General features: G+C 36.1%; 1 protein-coding gene across 1 annotated transcript in view; it reads left to right on the forward strand.

The window, feature by feature from the left end:
* The window catches only part of LOC126143529 (CLIP-associating protein 2-like), a 59,833-nt gene extending 48,760 nt beyond the window's left edge, over positions 1–11,073 (forward strand). The window contains exons 9-10 of the mRNA XM_049915435.1: positions 241–418; positions 10,870–11,073. Coding sequence (XP_049771392.1) covers positions 241–418; positions 10,870–11,073 — 382 coding nt within the window. The remainder of the gene's footprint in view (positions 1–240; positions 419–10,869) is intronic.
* Positions 11,074–18,962: the final 7,889 nt, after the last annotated feature.

Below are 18,962 nucleotides of genomic sequence, written 5' to 3' on the forward strand. Positions count from 1 at the left end.
GTAATTAACATCTTATGCAGTGGCATTGTTGTTATCATCATAATTATTTTTGTTATTAATAATCTTCCATGCATTTAATTCAGATTCACATAATGTAAAAACATGCTTTGACTGTGGGTGGCATTTTAAATATTGACACTGAACATTGTACTCATCTAGGGCAAAAGCTAAATTCCTAATATTACTGATACAGTGCACGTATGATTTTGACTTATGTATGCCATTACTTTATTTTTATAGGGTTCTATTAAGGGTTCTGGTGTCACAATTGGCACTACCTCACTCTCCAGTGAAGACGTACATTTTAAATGTGCTACACGATATGATCAAAGACCCGACTGTGAGACATTGTTTTAATATGTACGTAGAGTTAATCGTGCTGCGAACGCTAACAGCTTACAGTGACCCGTGCAAAGAGGTTTGTGTAATATTTATTTACTGGCATTTGAAATATGTGCATTCTTTTGTACACGATTTATATTGTAGCTACTGTCTCTGTGGCATGCGATAAAATACTATAGATCAAGTATAAAATAAGGTAGTGATAAACAGGATTTCTTTCAAACCAATTTCTACTTTCATTGTTCTCTGATGTTTCATAATGGGATCAAGTATATTGTTCCTCTTTTAAAGAATATCAGAATCTCTGCAAAAAGTCTCCAATTGCAATGGTTGTTGCCCATAATACAGTCACTTAAATGGTGGCTAAGTCTTTCTTTATAAGATAATTCATAATAATGGAAACATTAAAACATACTTTTTAAAATACCATTGAAGCTTCACAACTGCACTTGACACACATTTGTTTTCATTTTAAATAGTGTATATGTTTACACAGAGTTATATGCATAACACACTTTCTCAGGTATTTGTAAATTAACAAATTTGATGTGCATATCACTTTAAATTCCCATATTGCATGTGGTGTCTTCACGTGACAGCACAGGATGCTCAAGTACTCCATTACAGCAGAACAGGGCATGCAGTGTGACTGGTGGTAACATCTCTCATTACTGGACAGGTGCCTTACACAAGTCAGCAGTGGCCTATAGCATACTACACCGTGTGTATACAACCAAATTTAATTTCTTGGACAAAGTGGCCACACTAAAAGAATGATGTTCACCTGGTGATGGCGTATGACCACCAGGCCAGTCCAGTGTAATGGGGCATACTCATTGATCTGATGTATCCCAGCTTTGTAAACTTAATTAAAAATGCGTGCATAATTTTGCATGTTGTTGTTTGTATAGACAGCAGGTATCACAATATCCCTAGAAACTCATTGTGGTGGTGTACATGCTCTTAACGTGATATCGACCCAATTGACAAAGCTGGCAGTGTATTAATTATTTTCCTAATTACTCGCAATATTGTAACATTTCAGCGGGACTTACTAGATGAACAAATGGTGAGAATCCTTCTCTAGACTATACTTCAACTCATCTGTGAACAGCACCCATTTTTTGTGAGACTAATTCCTCTGATGAGCTGTAAAGCATACATTGCAGCCTCTATAAACCAACAATGCTCAGTCTGATGGGAAATGTGTGCTGTAGAAGCTACCATGTGGTTGCAATACTTCGCCATAAAATTGTTTGCCGTGCCATCTAATACTCATGGGGGACTGGAATGCAGTTATAAGGGAAGGAGTAGAAGAAAAGGTTACAGGAGAATATGGGCTTTGGGCAAGGAACAAGAGAGGAGAAAGACTAATTGAGTTCTGTAACAAGTTTCAGCTAGTAATAGCGAATACCTTGTTCAAGAATCAAAATAGGAGGAGGTTTACTTGGAAAAGGCCAGGTGATACGGGAAGATTTCATTTAGACAGACAGAGATTCCGAAACCAGATATTGGATTGTAAGGCGTACCCAGGAGCAGATATAGACTCAGATCACAATATAGTAGTGATGAAGAGTAGGCTGAAGTTTAAGACATTAGTCAGTAAGAATCAATACACAAAGAAGTGGGACACGGAAGTATTAAGGAATGACGAGGTACGTTTCGAAGTTCTCTAAGGCTATAGATGCAGCAGTAAGGAATAGCTCAGTAGCAGTGCAGTTGAAGAGGAATGGACATCTCTAAAAAGGGCCATCACAGAAGTTGGGGAGGAAAACATAGGTACAAAGAAGGTAACTGTGAAGAAACCATGGGTAACAGAAGAAATACTTCAGTTGGTTGAGGAAAGGAGGAAGTACAAAAATGTTCTGGAAAACTCAGGAATACAGAAATAGGAAGTGCAGGGAACCTGAGACGAAATGGCTGCTGGAAAAATGTGAAGACATCGAAAAAGGCACGATTGTCGGAAGGACAGGCTCAGCATGCAGGAAAGTCAAAACAGCCTTCGGTGACATTAAAAGCAAGGGTGGTAACGTTAAGAGTGCAACAGGACTTCCACTATTAAATGCAGAGGAGAGAGCGGATAGGTAGAAAGAATACACTTGAAAGCCTCTACGAGGGGGAAGATTTGTCTGACGTGATGGAAGCAGAAACAGGAGTCGATTTAGAAGAGATAGGGGATCCAGTATTAGAATCAGAATTTAAAAGAGCTTCCAAGGATTTGAGGTCAAATAAGGCAGAAGGGATAGATAACATTCCGTCAGAATTTCTAAAATCATTGGAAGAAGTGGCAACAAAACAACTGTTCACGTTGGTGTGTAGAATGTATGAGTCGGGCGACATACGATCTGACTTTTGGAAAAGCGTCATTCACACAATTCCGAAGACAGCAAGAGCTGACAAGTGCGAGAATTATCTCACAATTGGCTTAACAGCTCATGCATCCAGGTTGCTTACAAGAATAATATACATAAGAATTGGAAAGAAAATTGAGGATATGCTAGATAATGATCAGTTTGGCTTTAGGAAAAGTAAAGGCACAAGAGAGGCAATTCTGACGTTGCGGTTAATAATGGAAGCAAGATTAAAGAAAAATCAAGACACATTCATAGGATTTGTTGACCTGGAAGAAGCGTTCAACAATGTAAAATGGTGCAAGATGTTCGAAATTCTGGAAAAGTTGGGGTAAGCTATAGGGAGAGACGTGTCAGATACAATATGTACAACAGCCAAGAGGGAATAATAAGAGTTTACGACCAAGAACAGAGTGCTCTTATTAAAAAGGGTGTAAGACAAGGATTAGCTTTTCACCCCTACTGTTCAATCTGTACATCGAGAAAGCAATGATGGGAATAAAAGAAAGGTCCAGGAGTGGAATTAAAATCCAATGTGAAAGGATATCAGTGATGCAGTTCACTGATGACATTGCTATCCTGAGTCAAAGTGAAGAAGAATTGCATGATCTGCTGAATGGAATGAACAGTCTAATGAGTACATAGTATGGATTGAGAGTGAATCAAAGAGAGGCGAAGGTAATGAGAAGTAGCAGAAATCAGAACAGTGAGAAACTTAACATCATGATTAATGATCATGAAGTAGATGATTTTAAGGAATTCTACTACCTAGGCAGTAAAATAACCAATGACGGATGGAGCAAGGAGGACATCAAAAGCATATTAGCTATGGCATAAAAGGCATTCTTGGCCAAGAGACGTCTACTAATGTCAAATATCAGCCTTAATTTGAGGAGGAAATTTCTAAGACTGTACGTCTGGAGTACAACATTGTATGGTAGTGAAACATGGACTGTGGGAAAAAACGGGAACAGAAGAGAATCAAAGCATTTGAGATGTGGTGCTACAGACAAATGTTGAAAATTAGATGGACTGATAAGTTAAGGAATGAGGAGGTTTTGCGCAGAATTGGAGAGGAAAGGAATATGTGGAAAACACTTATCAGGAGAAGGGACACGATGATAGGACATCTGTTAAGACATGAGGGAATCACTTCCATGGTACTAGAGGGAGCTGTAGAGGGCAAAAACTGCAGAGGAAGACAGAGATTGGAATACATCCAGCAGATAATTGAGGAAGTAGGTTGCAAGTGCTACTCAGAGATGAAGAGGTTAGTTCAGGAGAGGAATTTATGGTGGGCTGCATCAAACCAGTCAGAAGTCTGATAAAAATGCTGTCCTGCTTCCTTAGACCTCGAGTACTGTGTGGCAGGTCCACTATACCCAAGATCTGCATGCAAGGCCCGTTGTAGGACCAAAAAGTCTTACACTGGCATTCCATGTAGGTCTGGCCTTTCTATATTGTTCCACCACATTTTATCCTGTGCAATTTCACCATGAAACATTAGTTTTCACAGTTCTAATTGATTACTAAAAGTATAGGCATGAGTGTGTGCTAGAGCAAAAATGTGTGACTGATTTTGATCAAATCAACGTAATGCATCAATGTTTTTCTTTGGAATTAGCAGTATATTGCGGAGCTATAATTTTCAGTTTTGACTGGAGATACAGGGTGTGTCTTCTTTTTTATTATAAAACTATTTATTCTGCACGTTGCATACCATGCTCGGCAACTTCAGCTTATTTTATTTAGCAAATGTTCTCTTTAACAAGGAAAGGCATTTATGTGGAATATTTTTCACCGAAAGCAGCTGAGCACTGCATTTCAGCTATTGGAAAATCACTGCCTCCTGAACAACTCATTAATGTAGTTTGTCCATTGATAAAAACAGGAGATCTTCCAATGAATTTGGGAGCTATAAAAATTTTAACTCGTGTCATTGAACACACTACGCAAGATATTTTAGAACCACATCTGAAGGAAATAATGGAAAGTCTCATCAAAGTGAGTGAATTATTTCAGTAATTAAGAACAAACTTAACCTATAATTACTATTTAACTTTTGTCACCTCTAAAAGGTTTCATTGTCAGATAATAGTCTTTCGATATTTGGCTTTATGAGATCTTTTCATGTGAGTTCAACAAAAGAGGAAAAATAAAAAAAGAAAAAAATGCCCAACCAGCTCCGGTGCCCATGTGTCACATGCCTAGCCCATGCAGCTGCCAATCATCTGTATTCATATCCAGCACATCTACTGCCTTCCTCCAAGCAGCTCTATACGCATGCCCAACCCCACCCACTTTCCACCTGTTTCTCCCGCTACCCACCCAATATATATTAGCTCTTTCATTTTATTTGAAATTTATTACATTTTTAATACCACGATAGTGCAGAATTATACTTCATAATATTTTGAAAATAAATTAAAGTTTTCTTTTTTGATTTACCATCCAGTTTATGGGAAATTTGCTGATTAAGTACTCTGAAGAACACATTGTATAACACACAAAGGTAATGGAAGGGTACCCAAAATAATCCTCATTACAACTCTCAGGGGCAACTCGTAATTAATGTGATCAATTTAAAGTCATTTCATAGACATTTAGTGGCAAAGTAAAAAATTGAAGAAGAAAATCACTGGGGTGTTTTGTCTTGTGTGCTATGTTAAAAATTTTAGGTCACTTTTTATGAGTTTGTCTTACAGTGTCTGTTGTTTCAAACATATGTACAAATAATTATTAAGAAATATATGTGTTCAGTGTTACTGTTCTTAGTAGTAAATAATATTTTGTTTAAAAACAAAGGGAGGAGTGGTAACTTAAGTCATATAGTGGTAGGGTTCTATCTTTTGTTATCACGTCACTTAATGAAGGCAGTAAAAAGGGATATACCGAAGTTAAAACTTTGAAAATTATGGGAAAATGTAAGAAAGAAAATAAGAATTGCATTAGATGCTGAAGTGCCAGAAAATTCTGTTCACATGGACTTGTTGCTTGATATGAAGGAACAGTTTTCACCAAGTTAAAAACTGCAATAACTGGCTACATCAGCATCTACCTTGGTAAAACATTTGAAATACTCTTGCAGCTCCCGACTATTAGCTGTACCAAAAACTGAATATTTTAAAGAATAAGGTTTCTGAACAGAAACTAGCCTGAAAAGATAGATGAAGCTTAAACCTTAGGTAACTGATTTAGTAAATAGTTTTTATGAACAGGGAAACAGCTGATTTTTATAAAAGTTGCGTGAAATGCATTCCAATTTTAAAAGTGAATATCCTGGAGGAGGAGGAGGAGGGGGGGGGGGGGGGGGGGGGGGAGCAGTTTATTTTATTCTGGTCAGTCTGCCCCAAAGCTAGTATTTCAGCCAGTGCTAAAGGTACCACCACTCAGTATGTTTCTGCACCATTCATTAGAAAATGCATTGAATTTAATCAGTGGGTTTTAACAGAAAGAAGACACATGATGACACATTCTGCAGACATAACAGATTTTATAATGAACCTTTCATGTAAACTGGAAAAACTTGTTCCACGCTCTTATTTTGCAAAGTTTCAGTCAAAATATAACAACGTGCTTAGGGTCAATTGCATAAAGCAGTTCGTCTTAGATTAGCACAAAAAATGAACTCAGATCAAGCTGGAGTAAGAAATCAGCATTTTTATAAATGTTAATCTCAAATTATATCACCCTGAACTGATATCATCCATGATTAACACACTTTTGTGGATCAAATCAATTTCAACTACAGCTGTAAGTTTACACCCTTGTGATGGTACACACAACAACAGGTTCTGTTGTGCTAATACAAGTTGAAAATAATAATAATAATAAAGAAATTGTTGTTAACACAAGATGTGTCAAGTAAATATGTGAATACGACTCCCTCACTGCAGAAGTTCAAATAATATTTTCAATCTGTGAGGCTGTGTTAAGTAAGTTACCAATGATTTATGTAATGGATGCAGATAATAAGTGATCTCATAATAACTCTTGGAGATAACTCATAATTAATGTGTTAATTTAAAGGCATTTCATAGAAACTTAAGTGGCAGAGTTAAAAATGGAATTTAGAACTATTTGCAGACACCAGACAGTAATGACTGAACATTTACTACAAAAAATGCTGTCTAGACATGAATAGCAGTAACTAAACAAGTGAAATTAAATTTTAACTGCTGAACAGATGCTTAAACTGCTGGCAACTGCATGTACATTGACGAACAGAAAAAGTAAACATATGTAAGTCAATTCATATCGATAACAGCTCTACTTAAACAGACAGTGCAAGTGTACAGTTCTGCCACTGTCTGCACGAATAGTTTCTTTAGTATTGAATAAAAATAACTTTAAAGCTTGTGAACTATTGGAGCTTTCATTCACACAGAAAAGCATCTAAATCCATTGCCAACAGTCTGCGTTATGTATGTTTTTATCATGTTTAGCAAACTCCTGAAAACCTAATGCAAAGCAACAGTTGTTTACAGTTTGTCTCTGCAGTCAAGTCAGCTGTGCCCTCTAACAGCCAAACCTGAGTGGCTTTAAATTATCAGCTGTCGAGTAGTGTATTTTGTGCAATAATGGTTAAAAAATAATTATGACAGCTCTGTGCTTTGAGGCCACACCACCTAGCATTCTAGGCAGATGTGGTGGACTATGTTCTATGTAGAAGAACATTAGGCACTGAGAATTATGTTGTTTCTTTTCTTTTACTTGAGGGATGTCTTGATCTTTTCTGGCTATGGGGAAGTTTGTTATGCTTATTTTCCACTGTCTTTACAACACAAGTCTTTCAACAATAAATACTTTGTGTATATGATGTACAATTTATTCCTGCAGTCAAAGCATGATAATCATGATAATAGATGATGTAGCAGTTTTGCCAAGCATGTCTCAGGGTAATTCAGATCAACACAGGACCTGATTAAGTTGATCCAAGTTCAGTGTAATAAGACACAGTGAAATTGTGAAATAGGTTCATTTTCTGAATTAAGATCAAAATTGACCTACAATCAATGATTTTTATACAGTCAACCCTTAAAGGGTCATCTGATGTACACATTGCCACAGTATCAGTGGACTTTCGTGAAAATTACTACTTTACTACCCAGGAAGAAACCCAAGGTTACAGTTGGACATTTGACTCTTGCACTATACACCTATTGAAGTTAACCTCAGAAATACTGAGGATGAAAGATCATTTAAATGTCAGACCAGATGACACGCAACATGATACTTGTATGTTCTACAGAATTCAAAAACTATGCCAGATTTTATCATAGAAATGTATTCGTAAGTACAAGCTGTCATTATTTTAGTGATAATGTGCAAGACAATACAAAAATGAATATAATCTGATCAACCTATTTCTCCCATCAAAATAGTTTTGAGATCAGTAATGGCTGAACAGTTATTCTTTGCAACACATGAAAAAAGTGGTTGTTAGGGTGTAGAGAGGACAATTAAAATGTTATCTCAAAAGGAATGTATACAAAGACCTGTACAAAATCAAGCATTATGTGAATCAGGCCAATTTCAGTTTTGTAATATTACAATCACCAAAGCTATTTTACCATGGAATAGTCTGTATATTAGTCACCTTCAGATGATGTGGTATGTTTTACAGAAGTTAAAATACTTTGAGGAACCAGAAGTGTCCACAACTTTAAGCCACTGGATTTATTAGGAAAATTGGAAGCAAGTAGGATCTGTAATGATGTGAAACCCCTCTGGAAATATAATTTAAAGAATAAATTGAAATCCCTTTTGTGAGAAGAAAAATTTGATCCTATCTTGTAATGTAGCTTGCAAATATTACAATCTGTGGTGTGTGGGATTATCACTGAAATAAATAAAATAGAAAAGATGTTACTGTTCAATTCACGAACCTTTCAGAATCATCACTAACATTCCATTGGCTCAGAGTCCATCCTCTATTCAAGTAAAAATGTTGCTATTTTAAATTGTATTATTTTTACACAGTGTGGTTAAAAACTGAATAAATCAGGAAGTTTTTTTATTTTTTATTTTTAACTTAATTTTTTAAAACTGCTCCTGGTTGAGCCAGTTTGTTTTATAGCTTTGATTAATTAAGATTTCTCACTTGCGCAGTTATGGACTACACTTGTTGCCATTGTTTCCTTGGTGTTGAAGTATTATTTATTAAAAAACATAACACTGAAAAGATTTTCAAAAAATACAAATGTTTGTGCAGAAACAAATATTGTAGAAAATGAAAAATGACTAGAAGGTTACAATATAGCAGAAAAAATACCATGTAGAAACAGAGACCCCTATTTATTTTTATTTTATTTCTTTCTTTTATGTAATGTAATGCTGAAAACCAAAATGTAAATGTAGATTTTATGCTGCCTTGGTGAATTTGCTAAAAGGTATTAAGTAACCACCACTACGTTTCATACAAATACAATGTTAAATGAAAAATATAATTTAGATTCATAATTTTAAGCAAGCATCATTTTGCACCATTGTGGTGTTAAAATAGTAAAAAATGGCAAACTTTGAAATGCTACAGTATGAAAACAGAAACAGATTTGGTGCATTCTCTCTCTCTCTCTCTCTCTCTCTCTCTCTCTCTCTCTCTCTCTCTCTCTCTCTCTCTCTCTTTCCTTCATTGTGTACATGGTGAGTCAGGAGGAAAGGTATACACTTTGAGGAGTGATGGTATTAGTGGTTGTGAACAACAACAAAAAACGGGTAGTTTCCTGCCTTAATAGACCGCAAGTGTCCCTATCAAGTTGCTGGTCACAACTTCCTGTACACTGCTGTGTTATGTTGTCAGCAATGACAATGTTTGAATAATACGAAAAAACAAATAACAGTGTACATTGAATGTGATCTATGTCGGAAACCATTCGGAATATGGCGTATGTCCATATGAAGTTTCTTGTTCAGAATCACCTATTATCACCCCTAAAAGTATGTACCCTTTCTCCTGTCTCACCCTGTATACAGAAACACAAATGGCCGAATGCTGTTTATCTCAAGCACTTAATCCGTTGGGGTGATAGATAGGCACCTTTGTTGTTGTGATATTGTAATTCCACATTACAACAATAAGAAGCATGATTGTGTGGACAGTTGTTGAACATCAACCTTTGTTGTTGTGATATGGTAATTCCATATTACAACAATAAGAAACATGATTGTGTGGACAGCTGTTGAATATCATTGGCAGTAACATGGTGGTGAAAAGTCTTGAAACTTAGTTTGTTAAGATTTTGCTAATGACATGTATTGCATTATGGGGCCTCCTTGATGCACTCTAGTATCTTCTACTTGTCTCTGCTGAAATTGTGTGTTCTTCAAAGTGTAAAGCCTTACAAGACATTTGAACTGATGTTCTGCACTACTGTCCAAACCTATCGCCTTTGCGTGGTTTTTGACATTATGTTGTACAAAAGACAGAATTTTCTGGTTTTCGTATTATTTCAAACCTGGCATTTCTTTGTTCTACTTGTAAAACTTTTCCAATGTTATTCTGAAGTTATAATAAGCTTCTAGTAGAAGAACTGATTATTTTTTAGCTCTGTGTTGCCCAATACAGAATTAAACAAAGTTTGTGTGATGTCTATGTAATAATTGTGGTATCACTTTTGAACATCTGCAATCCTTGTTGTTGCTGCCATGAATATTATATATAGTATTTTGTGAATGTAAGTAGTGAAGTAGAAATATTGTGATACATTGTGTACATTTTTGTTATATGATGTGAATTGCTATGTGATAGATGTCGGTTGTAACACAAACATTCAACTACTTGTATTAGGAAAATCATTAATGAGAAATTGGTATTTGTAAATAACTCTGCATCACAGGGACATAATCTTTTTTGCATTCATAAGTAAATGTCATATAAGGGATTAACAGACCAGCAGGAATACAGGAAATGGGGGTTTGCAAAGTATCATTTACAACAGAGTGTATTCAGAGTTATGTTAAAAATGAAAATGAAATTACTATGGTGTGAAAGAAAGAGTACAGCCTGAAATAAAAACAAAAGATCACCCCATACCATAAAAACAAAACATATAATATTTTGATCATTTCCAGATGTTTACATTATTTTAGATAATTTTTAAGTGTTAACATTTCTAGGACTAATTAGCTACTTTATCTCATTTTTATTTCAATAAATAATTTGTTTTGTTTTCAGGCATATGATAATGAAGAAAGTTCTGTGAGGAAATCTGCTGTATTTTGTATGGTAGAATTACATGGTATTGTTGGAGAGGCAGGTTTGCAACCACATTTAGCTACCTTAAACAACACTAAGCTGAAGCTGCTTCACTTGTATATCAAACGATCGCAGCATGGTGGTTCGAGCGGCATCACTTCACCAAAAACCACAATGTCGTGAAACTTTTAATACTCATTAATTTCAGCTTTAATGTATTCTATCATTCCAGTGCTTGTCAATTTTTTTAACAAAACAGAGTTTTCCAGTTATTAAAGCCCAAAAATAAACAGTATATTGCATGTATTTATTTTTCACCCATTAATTCCCATATATATTTCACTGCGTTGTTTTATAGCTACAGAAATTATTGTAGCACATATTTAGTTCAGTGTAATACATGTGTGTGAATGAACAGTGAACAGGAAGTAAGTAACATTTTCTGCCAACTGCCAATACTGCTAACAGGTGCAGATACCAGCAGTAGAATGTTTTATGTTAGTGGCTTTTCAACTAATTCGACAACCGGTGACAATATGAAACACAGTCAGTGAAATGACACACAATAATTGGGACCAATTCTGTTATATTCTGTATTGCTACGAAATATACAGGGTAATTATAATTAAAGTTAAACTCTCAAACCACTGTAGAAATAATACCACTGGTCATAATGACGTCAAATTGCAACGGAATATTATCGGAGAAGGGGGAAAACGTATGGCAGAAGAAAAATAAATACTTACAAAATGTCACAGTAGATGGCGCTGTAAGCATTATAATTTAATAGTGGTCAATTACAAATGACAAATGAATCTCACAACCATTCCTAAGGTGTAAATTTGATGTTAAACAAACTTTACTACTCAGTGTGCATGGATGTATAGATGTGATACTGTTAATTATGTAAGCTCATCCACCACGGCAAGGTCATATCACATCAGATGGGAAAAATCGGTTTTTAATTGTGCTGCACCCAAAAACCGCATAAAAAGCATCACTCACATCAGTTTTTAATTGTCCTGAGGCCAAAGACCACATAGAAAGCATCAATCACATCAGTTTTTAATTGTCCTGAGGTTAAAATTCGCATGAAAAATCATCAATCAAAATCAGATCGGATTATTAATTTCCATTTGACTGGCGCAAAACATGTTATATGCTGTCCACCGTTTTCTGCAACAAGTCGAAATTGAGAAACAGCATGTTCCACAACTGATCGAAATGTTTCTGGGGTCATGTTCAGAATGTGTTGTGCCTTTAATGCAGTTGTGTTTGCAATCAGCACACTGAATGTAACATCTTTCATAGCCACACAGCCAAAAGTCACTTTGATTAAAATCAGGTGATCGGGACAGCCAGGCTGTAGGGAAATGGTGGCTGATAATTCTAGCATTTCCAAAATGGTGTTTCAGCAGCTGATTAACTGGATTTTCAATGTGTTTAGGTGTGCCATCTTGCATAAAAATAATCCCATCCAAGTTGTTGCCGAGCTGGAATGACATATTTGTGCAAAATACACTCATAGTGCTTACCAGTGACGGTACAGGTGTACAAGTAACAGGACCGGAAGCACCTGTCTCTTCAAAAAAATATGGCCCTATGATAAATGATGCCGTAAACCTGCACCACACAGTGACCTTTTCAGGATGAAGTGGTACTGATTGATTTGCGTGTGGATTTTCCGTTGCTCATATTCGATAATTCTGTGTACTGACATATCCTGTCAGATGGAACTGGGCTTCGTCTGTCTACAAAATCTTCCATGGCCAATCATTGTCCTCTTCAGTGCGAGCAAGAAATTTTAAAGCAAAGGTCTCTCTTGCTGGCAGGTCAACAGGAAGCAACTCGTGCACATGGGTAATTTTGAATGGATAGCAAAGAGGGATGTTTCGTAGGATTTTACACACCGTGCTCACAGGTATGTCCAATGTTCTAGCAATTCTCTGTGCACTACACATTTGCACACCACCACCTGTCTCCTCCTGCATTGCTGTGGCCACTGCTTCCACGGACGTTGAGTCAATTCTTTTCCTCCCTTTACCACGTTGCACACTAAAAGAACCCATCTTTTCAAATTTCTGAAACAGTTTCTCCAGACCCACGGCAGTCATCACACCAATGCCTTTTTTCGAACCCTTCAGTGTCCGGAACTTCTGCAAATAGTGATGTGCACACAGTCATCATTCATGTAATACAGCTTTACAAGAAGAGCACGATCCTGCATTGAGATAGTCATGGCGTACGTCACAGACGCAAAAGGAAGAAAAGCCATGTACCCGGCATGTTTATACCAACATCAATGGGTTGTGCGCATGTCAGGTGTTTTCATTTATGTATCCTGACACATACAGTCCCATCTATTGATAAATTTTCACACTATTTTTCTTCTTCCGCCATACGTTTGTGCCCCTTTTCTCGTAACATTCCATTGCAGTTTGATGTGTGTATTGAGGGAACTTATAATTCTTTACGTAATATCATGATTTATTTTGGGTGTTCACTCAATAGATATTTGCAGTAAGACATATCTGAAATTATCTTATTTCATAGTTATTCTGGGGTTGACACATCTTCTACCCATGCCTTATTCCATTTGGCTGTATTGTCAGCATCGTATTTTTTCGACAGATTTAAAGGGTTAAAATTGAGTGAACATAATTACTTCATTTGCAAAATGTGTGGATCATTGGTCTCCATAATAATCTTTCTCTACTTACCTCAAGGAACAGTAAATTTAAACTCAAGTAATGTTGGAGGTAGTTGTTGTTTCTCAGTATCTCCAACAAGAAATGATAGAATAATAGATGTTGCAGATAATTACATAAGGAAATAGGTATAGAAATGCATATTTTTAGAGTGAGTGGACCTTTTTTTTATATTTGATAGAGCATGTTGAAATTTTGCAGTGGCACAAAACATTTGCATAGTCATCATTCAGTAAAACCACTTTTTCATATTAATTGCCTAAAAAATACACTTAACTCATACTAAGGTAATCTGATAAACAAATTGGCTGCATATTGTTGCATCATTGCCAAATGTCACTAGTAGAGATTGAGATACCAGAAGTTAGTGGCCACTCTACAAACACCAGATATTGAAACTTTGCTATGGAAACTTGCCCATAGCAAACAACTGTCACTACTGAGATAACATTGTTGTTGCCTTTCATGATGAATCGATAACCAGCTGCTGTTGACGCCAAACATACATGCCCTCATCTGAGAAGTTAAAACAGTAATGACTTGTCAGATATTTTTCCAGTTGTTAATAACAATTTTTTTTGTTGTTGCATAATACATACTGATTTGATCAATGATCATCTGTGAAGCAAGTTTGGGTGGTTGTGGGGTTTCTATGGGGCTAGCTAATATGTTTGAGGCCATAGCACATGATCATGATTGAAATCTTGCCAGATTGGTGGCTGTAGAATTGCAGGGTGTCATGCTTCATACTGCTACATTTGTTGCCATATATTATGTACCAAACCAAGCATTCACTATGGTCGTTGTAATACTCTGTAGTCATGTTTATAGCCTTTAGTGTGTCTACATTCACGCCAATTGTGATACATTTTAACTATTGCAGCTCCGTAACATCTCACAAATGTAGCAATTTGATATACAAAGGCACTAGTCTTCTCCAGAGAAGAGAGAACTGGGAGGGTGTGGTGTGGGTCAAAGGTAGACACATGCTAGCAGTGCCACAAAGTATTTTCAATCCCCCCCTGCATCTCCTCCTCTTTCCAGAACACATTTGCCTTTTTACTTTCACACTACTTAAACAACTTTATATTTACTCATTACATTTGTTCCTTGCTTTCCTATCCCTATTATTTAAGTAAGAAAGCTGCTATTCTACATTAGTTTCAAAATAGATTAAAAAGAAAAATAGGAGTCAGCTCCCATTTTGACAAATGTTTTGAGACTTCTTCAGCAACATTTCTTACAGTCGTGGCACTTTATCAAATTTTGTCTCTATCAGGATGTGTAGTCTTAAATTTTAACAAATTTACAGTTAAATCTGTTGAGAGAGTAGATGTTGTCAGTATTTTAGGCCAGCTGTGACACCAAACTTTATGGCAACAAGATGACAGACTGTGTGAAAATTTATCACATAAGAACATTATTTTTTCTGTTAAAAAGAAAATGTGTGCGAATTGTAATGATGAAATTGCAAAGCTGAATGAACAACTGTGAGGTTAACAATTCAGAAACAATGTGCTGAAAACGGACATCTCAAAACTTCATGTAGGAAAAAGTGTTCTGAATACACTAGAAGTTTCACAAAATATCTCTTCTGTTTCTGAAAAATGACCAAAAGTTGCATACAAAAACAGCATGCTGAAAGTACATTATCATGTAAGTAGTGAAACATAACGTACATTTTGTGCACAAAAATGTCTTTCAAGTAATTTCAATTATGAACTGTGGGAGTGCAACTAGTAATCTCGAATCACGTCGAAAGAAAATAAGCAGTGTAAGCAAAGCACAGAGATGGATACAACCGCAGAAGAATTATATATCAATCACCAATTTGGTCATTGTCATTGGAGCTACCTTGAGAGTTTCTTATTATGCGTTACCAGCTATTGTGGACAAAAAAGACATAACAAACAGTCTTGTCACACATCAAAAAATAGACTTAAAATCTGTAATCGTCAACTGGTAAGAACAGGTAAATTTATTCTTCATGCAGATTGTCTAGGGCAAAACTTAGCTGCCAAATTTTTTGTGTAAATAAAGATATGAAAAATGGTAATAAAGGAATTCAAAATGTGTGCATGAGTTTTAAAAACACAACATTTGACAACATAAGCAACATAGAAAGAAGGTTCTGCATAATGCATAGTCACCATCACTTTATAATAACAAGGAGCCTAGGAACAGTAAATAATAAGTTGGATTTGCTCATTTATTCATTCCACCCAAGCACAAAAATTAAGATTTTGCGAGAATCAGTCATGAACTTCCATACCAGTGAAGTAATACATCTGCAAGACAAGTGTAAAAGTTCACCACTAGTCAGCTATACTAGATAATGGCAGTGTATGTATCCACACAGAATTTCACATGTGAATACTGTGTCTTTTTGCATTATAATGAATATAGCTTAGATAATAAAACAGATGGCTTTGAAGCAGTTGTTATAGAATTGGTACCACTTGCAGTCATTATGGAACACCAGCAATCTGTAGATAACATTCATTGTTTTGAAATACATGACTATACCATAGCAACACTTGGCTACAGAGCACATAATACTCCCTGTGTACAAAGTTTGCACTAGGAGCTCCTTTGGTAGCACTCTGAGCTTGACACCTCAAGAGAACACTTGTATCATTTCGGCCTCAAACCATCTCTATGAATAAATAGACTGATTCTATTACAACACCAGACAAATCATCTGGCCATGGATATTTAGTGTTACCTAGTGGATTGTTAGGAGGTGTGTATGTGGGTGGGGGGGGGGGGGGGGGGCAAAGATCTGCTTGGACTAGTTCCCAGTAGAATACTTAACACATGCTTGGTTAATACATCAATGCCATGACAAATTAGGATCAAATTGTCTCAGCAGATTCTATAAATTATCGCCTCTCAGATTATTTAGGCCAAACTTTATTACTAAAATTCAGACTAAGAGACACATGAGTGCAATCTACACAGGCTGACTCCTAGTGGTATAAAGAACTCCACAAGCAGTGTAAACTTTAATTTCACTAAGTAGTCAGAAGATTAACACTTTGGAGACTGGCACCATAGAAGGATATCGGGCTTATGAAACCGGCCATTTATGCTATTATTTAAAGCATTACTAGAACATGTGTAATTGATATCTCTTCAAGGGTAATACATACTAAATAACTGCCAAACTTCAAGATTTATTGTTCATATTTACTTTAGTTCTTATGATGCTTACAGATTTTAAAATAATGGTGACAGAAAGTATAATTATCCTCCCAAGAAAAAAGTTTGAGGTGAGTTATCGAGCAATTTATTTCTCATGAGTTTCCAAAATTTCTTGCTCACTTAATAAACGGGACATATTTGTATCATACTTGCAGCAGACTGCAAAACCTAAAGATTACATGCACAGAATTACGTCAGTGCAATCATATTATCTCAGCCATTTGCGACAGTAAAACAACTAGAAATTCACAACAGAAGGCAGCTCCATTCAGTTTCCAGTTAGCGAGACATCTGTACATTGTTCTCAACTGAAATGAGTCCCGTTTTTGAGCAATAGATTTCTCATATGACAAGAAAATTGCAGCCCAATCTATACTGAGGCACAGCCTTTTTAACACAAAGTTGCAGTCTGTGCTATGCTTGGGCTTGGTCTCCAGAGTGTTAAAAGCAATAAGTATTAGCCAACAGATACAAAGCTGATATAATGTTTCAAAGTCTTGCTGGTGAGTTGTAGTAAAATCAGAAACAATGCAACAGAAGCAAAAATTAATACTCTAGAATTAATTGAGTAAGTTATTGCAGCTCTGAACTCTTCTAGTCTTTAATATTTCTAATGATTACTTTATAGATACTGTTGAAAGTGACGTCGGTGTGAAACAGGATGCACAGCATACATATAAAACAACTAATTTAGGCTAGCTTCCATAAAATTACATACTTAGTTGATTCTGATCTCCACAGCTAGGATGTTTCATCGGGCAGTAACCGTTGTTCTACTTGGGTTTTGGAAGATCATTATTATATTTACCATACGACTAGTTTCAGACAGCTAATTTCAAGCAGTGTGTAAGATGTATGCATGTAATTTGAACTGCTTGAAATTAGCTAACAACTCAAAGTCATTGGTATGATTACAGTATTTTGTAGCTGAGGTGATACAAAGGGTATTTCTTTTCCATATATCATAAAATTATATTCTGTAACTGAGAAATGAAGTGTGCTCCATATTTCAAAGTTTCTTTGAAGTCTACACATAAACTGTGAATGTCGAGTCACCAGGGTGAAATCTGAACACATTGCAAGGCACAGGAAAGTACACTAAACCCTTGCTAATCTGGTCCTCAGTAATAAGGCCTGGCCCACATACAGCCTCCAGCTGCTCAAGCAGAAATGACACATACGGTAATGAATTCTTCCTTACAATAATGAATGTTAGTTAATTACAGTGTTACACAATGCTATATATGCTTAAAACTGTGGCTATCTTTACAGTTCAGTAGAACGCCTTCCAAAGGAAACACGTTATGCTGGACCTCAAGCAGAAACTCGATATCAGAAATAGGTTGAACTCCGGTTCTTCACAGAAACCTGTTGCTGCTGTGTAGAATGTTGGATGAGCAACTTTTAATGACCAATTTTTAACAGATGAAGAGAGAATCAAATAGCTTAAAGGAAAGTTATGATAATAAGCTGGCACTTCCACTAGTCTGACATCCATGTGTGCAAGGAATGACCATGTTAGCAATAGTCTAGTGTATGTTACATGGTTGCAACTTGATTAATCTCATTCACTTATTAGATGCTCACTAAACAAGGCACAAAGAGCTTACAAAGCCTCCTCTTGAGAATCACTATTAAAGATTGAAAATATGTAATAAAATATGCTAATCATCTCAAGGACTGTCATAAACAGTTTCTAGGATACAGGGTCACTCTGCTTTATTCCTCTTCCAATAAAAAATTTCGTTTCATTTTTCTATGTTGACAGAAGCCATCTATGATACCTTGATGACTTCTGTCAGCATAGAAAAAAACGCGAGGGAATATTGCATTGAAAGAGCCATAGAGCAGAGTATTGCTATATTCCAAAACTGTCTATAGCACTCCTTGAGATGGCTATGACCAAAATTATTAGGAAGGAAAGAGAGTCTCTAACTTGAGATTTGCAGACAATATAGTAGTCCTAGCCAACAATATGATAAAATTGTAATCCTCTGTAAAAATTTATCTGAGAGTTGCGAGAAAGTGGACCTTAAGATATAGCTCCCCAAAACAGATACTAGCAGACGGGCCGCATGCAGCTCAGTAATGGTTTTTTTGTGACCTTCCAAGACAGTCAGAATTTTTATGTAACAATTTATACCTTTTCTGTAATGCAGA

This window comes from Schistocerca cancellata, unplaced genomic scaffold (assembly GCF_023864275.1).
Source record: "Schistocerca cancellata isolate TAMUIC-IGC-003103 unplaced genomic scaffold, iqSchCanc2.1 HiC_scaffold_822, whole genome shotgun sequence".
NCBI lineage: Eukaryota > Metazoa > Arthropoda > Insecta > Orthoptera > Acrididae > Schistocerca > Schistocerca cancellata.